The sequence below is a fragment of the Terrapene carolina genome, unplaced genomic scaffold, assembly GCF_002925995.2.
Source record: "Terrapene carolina triunguis isolate 2854851 unplaced genomic scaffold, T_m_triunguis-2.0 Scaffold136, whole genome shotgun sequence".
Lineage (NCBI taxonomy): Eukaryota > Metazoa > Chordata > Testudines > Emydidae > Terrapene > Terrapene triunguis.
The window spans coordinates 4,186,546-4,200,488 of NW_020664487.1; the positions used below are offsets into that span (position 1 = coordinate 4,186,546).

General features: G+C 43.0%; 1 protein-coding gene across 1 annotated transcript in view; it reads left to right on the forward strand.

The window, feature by feature from the left end:
* Window positions 1-378: 378 nt before the first annotated feature.
* Window positions 379-13,943, forward strand: part of DCK (deoxycytidine kinase) — an 81,007-nt gene continuing 67,442 nt past the window's right edge. Inside the window, exon 1 of the mRNA XM_026653279.1 lies at window positions 379-595. Coding sequence (XP_026509064.1) covers window positions 379-595 — 217 coding nt within the window. The remainder of the gene's footprint in view (window positions 596-13,943) is intronic.

Sequence of the window (13,943 nt, forward strand, 5' to 3'; positions counted from 1 at the left end):
GCGAGCACACCTAGCAGCTCTCCATTGTTCAGTGGAACTGCCCAGCTGATGATGCTGCCTACATGCTCTGGATGTGCTCCTGCCTGGAATACACAGGAGGTATTGGATCTCCTGGGCCTTCGGGGACACGAGGCTGTGCAGGCACAGCTCCGAACTAGCAGTAGAAATGTGGATATCTATGAGCAGATTGCTCGGGGGATGCAGGAGAAGGGATACGTCAGGGACCAGCAGCAGTGTCACATGAAAGCCAAGGAGCTGTGGCAGGCATACCAGAAGGCCATCAACAATCAATCCATTGCCAAGCCATAGACCTGCCGCATTTACAAATTGCTGCATGCTATATCTGGTGGAAAAACCACCCCCCTCTCTGAAAGCACCATGGATACCTCTGAGGAGCCTGAGTCACAGACCCCCGCCATGAACAGCGAGGAGGAGGTGGTGGATGAGGAAGAGGAGGAGAAGTACGGGGGACAGATGCTGGGGGGATCCAGCTGCACAGCAAGCCAGGACCTGTTTTTGACTCCAGCACAGTCCAGCCAGTCCCACCAGTTGAGCACAGGAGAGCCCGATGCAGAGGAAGAAAGCTCAGATAAGTGTGTAGTTTAATTTTCAATAACAGAGATGCTCCCACCTCAAAGTAGCAGGGCACATCTTTTGAGTTATCATTAATTTACTTGTGCTAGAAGAGGGAGTGATACAGCCAAGAGAGGCAGAGTTGCTCTAGAGTTGGTGGGGGGGAATACAGAACAGTTTGTTTATGTGCGCAGGGATATCCCTTGAATCCTCTGTGGAGATCTCAATGAAACTTTCGTGGAGGAACTCTGCAATCCTCTGCCAATGGTTTCTAGGGATGGCAGCCTTATTTCTACTGCCACGGTAGGACACTTTCCCACGCCAGTCAGCGATAACTTTAGCAGGCACCATTGCAGTACGCAGTCTAGGAGCATACGGCCCTGGGCAGCTTCTGGACACCAGCAGCAGCTGTGTTCTCTCTGCCTCTGTTACCCTCAGGAGTGAAATATCAGCTAAAATCACCACTGCCTGTGGAAAATGGTGCCGGTATTTAGTGCCAACTGTGCCATTGCCCTATACTTCTAGAATCATAGAATATCAGGGTTGGAAGGGACCTCAGGAGGTCATCTAGTCCAACCCCCTGCTCAAAGCAGGACCCATCCCCAACTAAATCATCCCAGCCAGGGCTTTGTCAAGCCTGACCTTAAAAACCTCTATAAGGAAGGAGATTCCACCACCTCCCTAGGTAACCCATTCTAGTGCTTCACCACCCTCCTAGTGAAAAAGTTTTTCCTAATATCCAACCTAAACCTCCCCCACTGCAACTTGAGACCATTACTCCTTGTTCTGTCATCTGCTACCACTGAGACCAGTCTAGATCCATCCTCTTTGGCACCCCCTTTCAGGTAGTTGAAAGCAGCTATCAAATCCCCCCACATTCTTCTCTTCTGCAGACTAAATAGTCCCAGTCCCCTCAGCCTCTCCTCATAAGTCATGTGCTCCAGACCCCTAATCATTTTTGTTGCCCTCCGCTGGACTCTTTCCAATTTTTCCACATCCTTCTTGTAGTGTGGGGCCCAAAACTGGACACAGTACTCCAGATGAGGCCTCACCAATGCCGAATAGAGGGGAATGATCAGGTTCCTCGATCTGCTGGCAATGCCCCTACTTATACAGCCCAAAATGCCGTTAACCTTCTTGGCAACAAGGGCACACTGTTGACTCATATCCAGCTTCTCATGCACTGTAACCCCTAGGTCCTTTTCTGCAGAACTGCTGCCGCTCGGTCCCTAATCTGTAGCAGTGCATGGGATTCTTCCGTCCTAAGTGCAGGACTCTGCACTTGTCCTCATCAGATTTCTTTTGGCCCAGTCCTCTAATTTGTCTAGGTCCCTCTGTATCCCATCCCTACCCTCCAGCATATCTACCACTCCTCCAGCGTATCTACCACTCCTCCCAGTTTAGTGTCATCCGCAAACTTGCTGAGGGTGCAATCCATGCCATCCTCCAGATCATTAACGAAGACACTGAACAAAACCGGCCCCAGGACCGACCCTTGGAGCACTCCACTTGATACCGGCTGCCAACTAGACATGGAGCCATTGATCACTACCCATTGAGCCCAATGATGTACCCAGCTTTCTATCCACCTTATAGTCCATTCATCCAGCCCATACTTCTTTAATTTGCTGGCAAGAATACTGTGGGAGACTGTATCAAAAGCTGTCAATGCAGCTCTCATTCTGGTGTCCCTGCACTGGAGGGCTTGGGTGAGCTTATCACACAGATCTAGGAATGTGGCCTTACACATCCGAAAGTTTGGCAGCCACTGCTTGTCATCCCAAACCTCATAGAATATCAGGGTTGGAAGGGACCTCAGGAGGTCATCTAGTCCACCCCCCTGCTCAAAGCAGGACCAATCCCCAACTAAATCATCCCAGACAGGGCTTTGTCAAGCCTGTCCTTAAAAACCTCTAAGGAAGGAGATTCCACCATCTCCCTAGGTAACCCATTCCAGTGCTTCACCACCCTCCTGGTGAAAAAGTTTTTCCTAATATCCAACCTAAACCTCCCCCACTGCAACTTGAGACCATTACTCCTTGTTCTGTCATCTGCCACCACTGAGAACAGTCTAGATCCATCCTCTTTGGAACCCCCTTTCAGGTAGTTGAAAGCAGCTCTCAAATCCCCCCTCAATTCTTCTCTTTTCTTCAATCCTGCATTATGATGCAATCCTACCAGTCAGTGCTTGTTTCTTGGGCCCAGAAGCAGTGCTCCACGATTTGCAGCTGCTCCGTGAATGCCAACAAGAACCTTGAATTGGTCCTCTGTGTCCCACAGCAATCTGTCATTCAAGGAATCATCCTGTTCCCCGCATCTCTTCTTGTGGTTCTGCAGTTACTGCAGGAACGTGCACCCTGTGCTTGCAATACTCATTAAAATAGTGCAGAGGTGTGCAGGATCCATGCTTTTGTCAGAGATGGCAGACAGCAAGGAGAGCCACACGGGTTTGTGGGATTTTGAAAAAAAGTCTCCAAAATTATGGGATAAAGATGGCGCTATGGGATGGAGACTGTTGCAAACTGGAAAGTTGACCCCATGCTTCCAATTACCCTGCCCAACTCACTTCTGCCCCATCAAACATTGTCAAAACTTCCTAAAAGACAGTGCACCGGATGGTGGCGAGTTGCACAGTGGGATACTTATCCATGGTGCACCACAGTCTGCATCGATACACGTGCTCCTGGTGAGTACACGCTCTGCTGACACAACAAGCCCCGTATGCGCTCACACAAGCGATGCACTAACTGCAGCAGCTGTATGCTGATGTAAGTTTGTAATGTAGACATGGCCATAGTCAGTGCTTTGCTGTATATCTAAATGAGAACGGTGTTAACCAGAAAGCCCCTTCAAAACACAGTTTACTTGTGATTATTTGGATTAGCATTCTCTATTGAGAGCCTGCAGGCACGGTAAATATTTTTTTAAAAATGCATGGAGCACTAAAAGGTGTTTTTATATGATCTAATCAGAAATAGATTAGAAAGCTTAATGTCCTGAAGAATCCAAAACTTAAAATCAGGGATTAGCAGACTGTAGCTGGGCAGTAGCTGTATTTATTTTGACGGGCTGCCTCCTCACTTTGGATATTTGACCTCAATTTTAAAACAACAGCTATAAAAATTCAGGACACTCTTCTGCAGTTCACACTCTCATATATTAGAATTTAATATGTAGAATATTAGTCTTACATGGGCATCTTATTCTTCTGCTGTGTTTGTTACTTGGCATCCAGAAGGCCATTAATTCTGTCACTGTTCATATAATTTTGGCTCTTAAAACTACATCTTTGAATAGGGAAGACAAACCTTTTGAAGTTAAGACATGAGTAGTGTACACGAAGTATGAAATGTGGACTGTGAAAAATAGTTGGTGGAAACCTTTTTTAACACTAACTTCTAGATATGTAATAAAAGCCTGGAGATCACTGTCTGAAATAAAGCTGTTTGAATATTCTTTAATTATACTAATCTTTGAAGACAGCATCTAAGATACTAATGCAGTGCATGGGATAGAGTATCCCTTTTTGTATTATACTTGCAGCTTTTAATTTTCAAATATTTTAGCAAAAGACTTGGGACCAGAATTGAGTGTGTTTACACTTGTAGAGCATGGGCACATCAAAATATTAACCAAAAGTCATCTTGGTTTTTAAACTCAGCTGGACTCTAGTAAACTTGGTAACAGAACAGTATCTTTTAAAAAACGTTAACAAACCACAACACTAGTCTAGATCCATGTTATAAAGGGATACTCTGTTAGATATTTCATTGTTTTGATATTAAACATTGGAGCGTTAGGTCTTGTTAACACCGGGAGCAGAACCATGCAAGCCACAGCTGGCCTGGTTATGCTCCCAGTATAGGTTAAGGCCTTACAGTTTAATAAGGTTTTAAACAGGTTTTGCTATTTTTCAGCTACCAGCGTGTTTGATCATATTGATGATTTGGGTGGTAACTTCAAGAAGTAATCTACCTTGAGATGAGATCACTGTTGGCATACTGTACTAGTTCTGTTCTGCTATCTTATGCCAGAGGTGAATTTGGTCTAGGGAATTTACACAATTAGGATAGTAAATAAATTCCAATCACAGACATTTTTAAGTCTTTCATAGTCAAGTCAGAGATTCAAGTTAACTGCACAAGTGGAGAAGATGTGCCACATCTGACTTGCTGGTAGCTGAATTGATGTCCAACATGGTAGAGGGGGAGAAAGAAAACAAATTTTAAAAGGGGGCAAATAGCCTGTTTGCAAGTGACTCTAGTTTATTTTACTGCTTACTATGCAATGTAGAACTTTGAACTTTTGCATTTACCTTGATAGAAAACAGAGGGGTACTGTCGTCTATTTAATATTTTGGAACTGAACACTGTCTCTGAAACTCATTTCACAGGTATAAGATGCCTATTTGCTGCTATTGACTTTCTTTACCTTCCAGATTCCTCCTTTTTCTTTCTTAGCCCCCTTTCCCTGAATCACCATACAAAGTTTTATTAAAAATATTTCATTTAGAGAGTTTTTTGTGCCATCCAACACTGGTGATTTTTTTTTTTTCTGGAGTGCTCTATTACTGTATGTAAAACAACCGTTTTCAGCTGGACTGTTAAAGGTGCAGCATGAATATAGACCTGCCTATTTCTTCCACCAGAAAATTCCCACCATTATTTAGAGCCTTGTTTTCTTGATTGGTAACTTCATTTGAGTTTTCCAAACTGAATCACTAGCACCTCTAGTGTTGAGGTTTTAAAACTGTGTAAAAGTTTTGATGTTTTATCTTTGTAGTAGATAACTAACATGGACATTCATCGTGTTACGCACATTTTTTCTCCTTCTTTTAAAATATAATTTCCTCTTAACAATTGAAGACTGCAAAATGACTAAATTTCAAAAAGCTCATTTTTGTTTTAAGAACTCTCCTTAAATTGTTCTTCATAGATTACTGTATTTTTAGGGGAAATTAATTTTTATAGCCATTAAACTGTACTCATTATTTTTGTACTTGTGCAACTAGGGACATTTTGGGACACAAATCTTGGAGGGAACACTTAATTCTTTGCTGTTTTGATTCTTCCTATATGCTGGAGTTGTACTGCTAAATACTACCACTGGAAGCAATATCTTGATGTGCAATGGAGGTGAGAGAAGAATGCAAAAAAGTGAATGAGGTTTGAATAAAAATTAATTGCTGGAGGCAAAAGGATATTGCAAAAGCGACACTGTAACCTTCATATTCACTTCTTTATACATCTTAAAGCAGCTGGAAGAAAAAATAGGTGTAAAATATTAAATGCAACATGGGAATCCGTACTGTAAGCTAACCGTGCCAATATTGCTTCAGTTTGTAGGCTTTATTGATTGGTATTTTAGTTTTAGATCAAAACAGCTTTTGATTAGAAAGAAAAAGTTGAATGTCTGAAAATCTGCAACATGTTTATTTGAGAGATGTAAATAATGTATACAGATTGCTGTATGTGATGGGATGAAAAAATATTTAAATTCTAGGTTTTTTCAGTAAGAAACTGAATGCTGTTTATAAGAAAAAAAATAAATAGCTATGTTTGACCATGATTGTCTTTTTTCTTCCCAGACATGTTTAATTTATATTTCTGATTTGTAGATAGAACTCAGTTAGTTATATAGCTGCATATTGTACACACATGAACGTTCCACCTACAAATTAGATTTTTGTAATTACCCCACTTGAATTTGTGAATATTTGTATTACAGGCAGACCCAATAGCAATAAAAGAACCTGATGTCCTCTCCTTTCCTTATTTCATGGTTTGAAATGGTAACTTAGAAAAAGTGGGAGAAACCCGAAATGCAAATTGGACTCAGCACAGTACCACTTGATAAGACTTACTCGCCCATTATCTGAAGTGTTGGCATCTCTACTGGGGTCATTTTGAAAGCTTTGTTACATAGATTATTTCATACAGATTGTCATTTAAATCATAGCCATGCATTTTATACAAATTAGAACAATACACATTCCCAAGAGGTATTCCGTTTGTGCACTAATCTGAGATTTAAGATTTTACTTTTCATAACACCTCTACTCCATGCAAGCCACATCGCCTCCCCTCTGCCCACAGCTAAGCATGACAGGAACCATATGTCTGGGGTTCCAAAGCCTAGTGCCATCCTACCCCTTGCAGTACTCCAACCTCCTGACCACTCCCCTCTTCCCTACCCACCCATGTAATCCCAGCTAACAAAAATGCTTCCCTTCCTCTGCCTTTGTATTGTCTATTTACATTGTAAACTCTTTGAGGTAGGGATTGCCTTTTACTATGTACGCATGCTGTCTAGCACAATGAAGCCCCCGTCTCCTGTGGGGCCTCTAGGCACTACCAGACTACAAATAATAAATATTTGTCAAATTAGAGTTAATTTTAAAAGAATCAGAATAACAAATCACAGACACTAAAAATTAAACAAGAAAACGACAGATCAGCCCATATATTAACTAGTATTGGTATTGTACAAGAAAGTTGGTCACCTTAAGTGGCTAGCCAAATATATTGTCTTATGTAGTTCCTTTTGTACACCTGGGTTTATATAAGGTTCTCAAATTTTGCGCTTTCAGAAGGAGTTGAGTATTTTCACGACTAACCGCCTGCATGCGACTCATGGATTCTAGGATTTGTCTTGATGAATCTTGAGTGGTAACTACGTGACTTCCCCTTGGAGATATCCTTTATCATCCCATGCTTTGATGGCATTGTCACGCTGTCTACAGTGGCTCACAATCATGAGTGCCTACCTCAGGGCAGACTGTCAAAAGCAGGGCAGACACCCAAACTGGTGGTACGTTCTATAATTAGATTTCCCCAAGACAGTAACAAATATGAACTCCTAAAGTCTTACAATAATTTTATAATGGAGTCACAGACAGTCCCCTTAGATACTCCAGTGTGCCTTGCCACCCAGGCAAGATGGACTCTGTGATAAATGGTCATTTATACACACACAAATCACAAATATTCCAGGTTACTCCCACTCCCAAGAGACCAGTTACGCACCCAGATTGAGTTGCATTCTAGATCTCACACCCAAGACAATGCTGGTAGCCAATTCTATAGTAAACTAACTAAAGGTTTATTAGCTAAGAAAAAGAAATGAAAATTATTGAGAAGTTAAAGCAGGTAAAAATATGTACAGGTGAGTCACAGTCTCTAATCCCAGATGGTAGCAGAGATATAAATCTGCCAGTTTCCCAAAAGTCTCCCAGGGCTACCCAGAATAATTCTGGAGAATCTCCATCTTCTCATTCAGTTATTCTGCCTTATTAGAATCCAAACAGTCCAGAGATGAAGGATTTTCCTTTATATCCATATTTATAGCTATCACATGGTTTTTTTCTTTGGTGGTGGTGAGAGACAGGTGCTTTAGAGTCTTTGAACTCTGAATGCTCCACACTGACGACTCACTTTGAAGTGACCTTTCTGATAAGAGTACAGTAACTCCTCACTTAACGTTGTAATTATGTTTCTGAAAAATGCAACTTTAAGTGAAACGATGTTAAACGAATCCAATTTTCCCATAAGATTTAATGTAAATGCGGGGGGGTTAGGTTCCAAGGAATTTTTTTGGGGCAGACAAAAGGCATTATATACTGTACAGTACTGTATTGTGGTTTGGAAGTGCCCTGGCTTACCCCACACAGGCACAGCCCGCTGCAGGCAAGGACACTAGGAAGCACCTTTGCAGCGGCAGCTTCCCTGGAGAAGACCAGGCGCTGACTTTGCCGGGGGATGTTCCAGGCCCGCCTCTTTCTGTCCCTGCTCCACTCCAGGCCCACCTCTTCCTACCCCTACTCCACCTCCTCTCCGAAGCAGCCGCATCCCTGCTCCTTCCCCCCACCCCAAAGTCCTAAGCGCGGCCAAACAGCTGCGCTTCCCCGCTCCTGCCCCTCCCTCCTAGAAAGTCCTAAGCATCGCCAAACAGCTGTTTGGCATCAGGGAAGCGCTGGGAGGGAGGGGGAGGAGACGGAGAAGAGGAACTTGTGCAATGCTCCCTTGTAAAGTCGCTGCTCTTCCACAGAATCTTACAAGCAATGGACAGAGCAGGCAGCCAAACAACCTTATAAGGGAGCATTGAACAACTTTTAACGAGCATGTTCCCAAATTGAGCAGCGATGTAACTTTGAAACAACGTTAAGCGGGAAGACGTTAAGTGAGGCGTTACTGTACTTCATTTGCATTACACAAGGTTTCTTTCATACTTGGAGGGTTATTTTAGATATTGGGGGTCATATACCATGCAAAATATTAACAAGGTACAGATAAGTGAAAATAATGCATCAAAAATCTCATTAATTTTATGAAGTTTAAACGCCAAACACATTCACACACATTTAACAGCCTCTTTTGATCTTCTGCTAACACACAAGTGGATTGGCCTGACTTCCAGCTGTGAGTTTGTCAGTTTTCAACTGAACCAACGGTTTTGATCAGAGTGGACATCAGCATCACAGTCATTCATTAGGAAACAAAAATTTTCTAGGACAAAGTCTGCTGCGTGCTAGGGATTTTAATGTTTTCTGCAATGACATTCTAAACAAGTTTTCTTTATCTCATTTTGTTTGAATCCAAATTGTGTTAGATGCTCAATTTAAATTGTTGTATACGCTTAAGAACCCTAACCTGTAAGCTTTAAACTAAAGGCTACATGGAGCTTTTTTTCAAAAGGAGCCAATATGCAACCATTTATACAGCTTTCATAGGAAGTATACAAGAGAGCTACTTAAAACCACAATGCTATTTTAATCCATCTGTGCTTTTGTAATCCCTTCCATAAAACTTCCTTCTGTAGGAACCAATTGCACATAAGCTTTTAGCATTTAATTTACAGACTTCAGCATCTGGATACATCTCTCAACAAATCCAACTATTGGGGTCAGCAAAAAAACTGCAAAAATAAATACCTTCCTGAAAAACTGCATGTACAGGAGGCCAAAGTATTTTATTCCATTTTTAGATGCTATATCTTCATGCTGATGTATCCAAGTTAACAGAGAGAATAATGTTACAAAATTTTGAGAGAAAATCTGCAACATTTCTTTGCTAAGAATTAAAAAACTCACTGATAACATCTTAACTTTTGACATTGATTTCAAAACAGGTCACACTTGTATTTTAAGTGGCCTATCTAGGAGCATTTTGGGACACTAAGAAGATCAAATGAGGTAAAGTAATCTGTGTCCTGAATGAATCTAAGCACTCAACATTTACTGTGTTCCAAATGCTCAAAGGTGATACCTCAAACATAAAGCCAGATGTATATTATTAAAAAAAATGGTCTGAGACACAAACACCCCCCCCACCCCACCCCTGGAAATTGGAGATAAAGTTCTTGACACAGACAACATTTTAAGTCCAGCTGCTAGATTTGTAAATGGAGAACTTTCACTCTTGAACAAATTTGAAAAAGAAAACGTGACCAGTGTCTGTAATGGTTTCATAAGCAAGCAGGAGTCACTTCTATTTAATCACTTGAGACTTGGCCAAATCTCAGTTTGATCAGGCTTCTGGAAACATTTAGTTCACAATGGGCAAGTTTGGAGGTTTAACATAAGCAAAGTCACTTCCGGCCTAGTGTAGTTGCTGTTGTTTATTATTTGTATTACCATAGCACCGAGGAGTCCAAATCATGGACCAGGAGTCTATTGTTCTAGGTTCGATATTGCAGTCCTTAAGTTACGTTTCCCTCTTTCTTCCCTCTTCTCTAAATTCTGTTATTTAAGGCAACACTAACTTTGAAATATTAAATAGTTTGTCACCTAAGGTAAAATTTTTCAGAAATGACTAATATTTAAAAAAATGATTTAGGAGTGAAAGTGCCATTGACTTTCAAAAGTACTTATGTCACGTTTGAAAATGTGGTCTAGGCTCCTAAATCACTAGGTGTTTTTGAAAATGATACCCTTATTAACAATGTATGCATACATTGCTGGGTTTTTGAAGACACAGTTGTTAACCTGAGTTGTTCTAGGCTAATTATATTGTGACTGATTACAGCCAGGTACAAGCTAAATTTAGCTGGTAGTACGTAACTGTTGCTCTTATTTGATGCCTTACCTCATGTCTGTCCTGACGTCAGGAATTTAATTTTGTTGTGACCTATTCAGTTATTGCAGCAGTTTCATTTGGAAGGTTTGGGGTTGGAGTAGGGTTACCATATGTCCAGGTTTTCCTGGACGTGACCTCTTTTGGGGTCCTCCAATCTCTGGCTGGGCAGATTTTTGAAATATGAACAAATGTCCATGATTTTTCCTTGCTCGTTCTTTTTCCAACATCGACTCTGGTAGAACTGCAATTTCTGGCATGCCCTAATAACAGCATGCACATTTAGTGGTTTGCTACCCTTACTTCTATGCTGCTGCTGCTGGTGGCAGCACTGCTTTCAGAGCTGGGCGGATGAAGAGTGGCGACTGCTGGCTGACTGCCCAGCTCTGAAGGCAGTGCCATTGCCAGCAGCAGTGCAGAAGTAAGGATGACATGGTATTGATTGCTGAGTCGCTGAAAGGGATCCTGCTTGTACATATCTGGTAAAGACTTTCATGGCTACTTGATGAGCAATCAACCACTCTGAGAAAGATACACTCCAGCAAGTTAAAGAAGTATGGGCTGGATGAATGGACTATAAGGTGGATAGAAAGCTGGCTAGATCGTCGGGCTCAACGGGTAGTGATCAACGGCTCCATGTCTAGTTGGCAGCCGGTTTCAAGTGGAGTGCCTCAGGGGTCGGTCCTGGAGCCGGTTTTGTTCAATATCTTCATTAATGATCTGGAGGATGGCGTGGACTGCACTCTCAGCAAGTTTGCAGATGACACTAAACTGGGAGGAGTGGTAGATACGCTGGAGGGTAGGGACAGGATTCAGAGGGACCTAGACAAATTAGAGGATTGGGCCAAAAGAAACCTGATGAGGTTCAACAAGGACAAGTGCAGAGTCCTGCACTTAGGATGGAAGAATCCCATGCACTGTTACAGACTAGGGACTGAATGGCTAGGGAGCAGTTCTGCAGAAAAGGACCTAGGGGTTACAGTGGACGAGAAGCTGGATATGAGTCAACAGTGTGCCCTTGTTGCCAAGAAGGCTAACGGCATTCTGGGCTGTATAAGTAGGGGCATTGCCAGCAGATCAAGGGACGTGATTGTTCCCCTCTATTCGACATTGGTGAGGCCTCATCTGGAGTACTGTGTCCAGTTTTGGGCCCCACACTACAAGAAGGATGTGGAAAAATTGGAAAGAGTCCAGCGGAGGGCAACAAAAATGATTAGGGGTCTGGAGCACATGACTTATGAGGAGAGGCTAAGGGAACAGGGATTGTTTAGTCTGCAGAAGAGAAGAATGGGGGAGGGATTTGATAGCTGCTTTCAACTACCTGAAAGGGGGTTCCAAAGAGGATAGATCTAGACTGGTCTCAGTGGTACCTGATGACAGAACAAGGAGTAATGGTCTCAAGTTGCAGTTGGGGTGGTTTAGGTTGGATATTAGGAAAAACTTTTTCCCTAGGAGGGTGATGAAGCACTGGAATGGGTTACCTAGGGAGGTGGTGGAATCTCCTTCCTTAGAGGTTTTTAAGGTCAGGCTTGACAAAGCCCTGTCTGGGATGATTTAGTTGGGAATTGGTCCTGCTTTGAGCAGGGGGTTGGACTAGATGACCTTCTGAGGTCCCTTCCAACCCTGATATTCTATGATTCTATGATTCCACAGAGAAATATGCCTGGGTACAATGGGAAGAAGCACAGTAAGAAAGGACTGACTGTGTGTAAAAAAGTTCATTTAAATTTGATTTACATTTATATTTGAGGCCATTACACTTGTTATTTATAAATGTTAGATATTCAAAGTAGAAACTGTATAGTAAAAGCACTGGAACAAAGTATGTAGGGAGACTGTGGAATCTCTGTCATTGGAGGTTTTTAAGAACTGGTTGGACAAACACCTGTCAGGGATAGGCTAGATATGACTGGACCCAAAGTATGTACCTCATATAACCCATCCAAACACCCAGTGCAGGCTCTTCCTAGGCACAGTATTAGAACCCAAGAATTATCATGCAACTTTGTCACAAGTAAAGATCAAAACATTGCTATAGTTTCAAATACACTTTAGCCAATTCTCTCACTCTGTTTTTGGCAATTCAAGATTTTTCACCATCAGAACTTAAGAAGTTTAAAATTGTCTTCACCATATGCCCCCAGATAACTTTTTCTTCACTGTCTTTTCTATTTGCTTCTTTCTCTGGTTGCTGCTGTTTGGCAATTAACAAGTGAAAGTCACATTGTTCTGAAGTGGAAATTTGTAAATGCTTTACGGAAAGACTCACATGACTGTTTCCTTCCTTCCTAGAGGGATATTCTTAAACAAAATTTAAAAAACCCCTCACTTTAAGACCAAACATACCACACACAGGGGCCTAATGAATTGGCAATCAAGATCTTGAATCTATGTTATGATGAATTTGACCTGGTGTTATAGTATTTGCCCGTGGAGAATGCTATTATTGCAGCTGTCAATTAAACTTCCATTGTAACCCTCTGTTTTCAGTCTGAAAAATTCTCTTTCAGGACTAAACTTTTCCCTCGTGGCTCTCAGCCCCAACCAAGGTGAATGATTCTGGGACGAGGGAAGGAAATCTGATCCGTGGTTTCTGAGTAACTGGAGTGTGAAAACAAACATCCCTTTAAGGTAATTTTGCCCTAAACTCGAAATGGTGAATGTCTCCACCCCCAAGCACTGGCCATGGCGTGTAGGGTTACCATCCGTCTGTATTTCCCCGGACATGTCCGGCTTTTGCGTCTCTAAATAGCCGTCCGGGAGGAATTGGTAACAAGGTTAAAATGTCCGGGGTTTTTTTCTCCCTCGCCTCCCTCCCTCCCCTCCATGCAGAGTGCGGCTGCTGATTGGGCGGCTGGGCCGATTGACCCGCTCCCATTGGCCTCCAGCAGCCAGAGCCCTCCCCTGCTCCCCCCTCCCTCTGTCTGCTGCCCTGTGTAATAGGGTTACCATATTTAAAAAATAAAAAAAGAGGACACTCCAAGGGCCCTGGCCCCGCCCCTTTCCCACCCCCGGCCCGCCCCAACTCCGCCCCTTCCCCAAAGTCCCCGCCCTAACTCCCCTTCCTCCCTCCCAGCCCCGCGAAAAGGGCTGCCTGAGCGCTACCGGCTTCACGGCTTGCCGGGCAGCCTCCAGACCCTGCGCCCCCGGCCGGCGCTTCCCCAGCGCAGCTGAAGCCCGGAAGGGGAAGCGCCCAGCCTGGCAAACCGTGAAGTCGATAGTGCTTGGGCTTCGGGCAGCTCCCATGCCTCCGGACCCTGCGCCCCCGGCCGGGCACTTCCCCTCCCGGGCTCCGGCTGC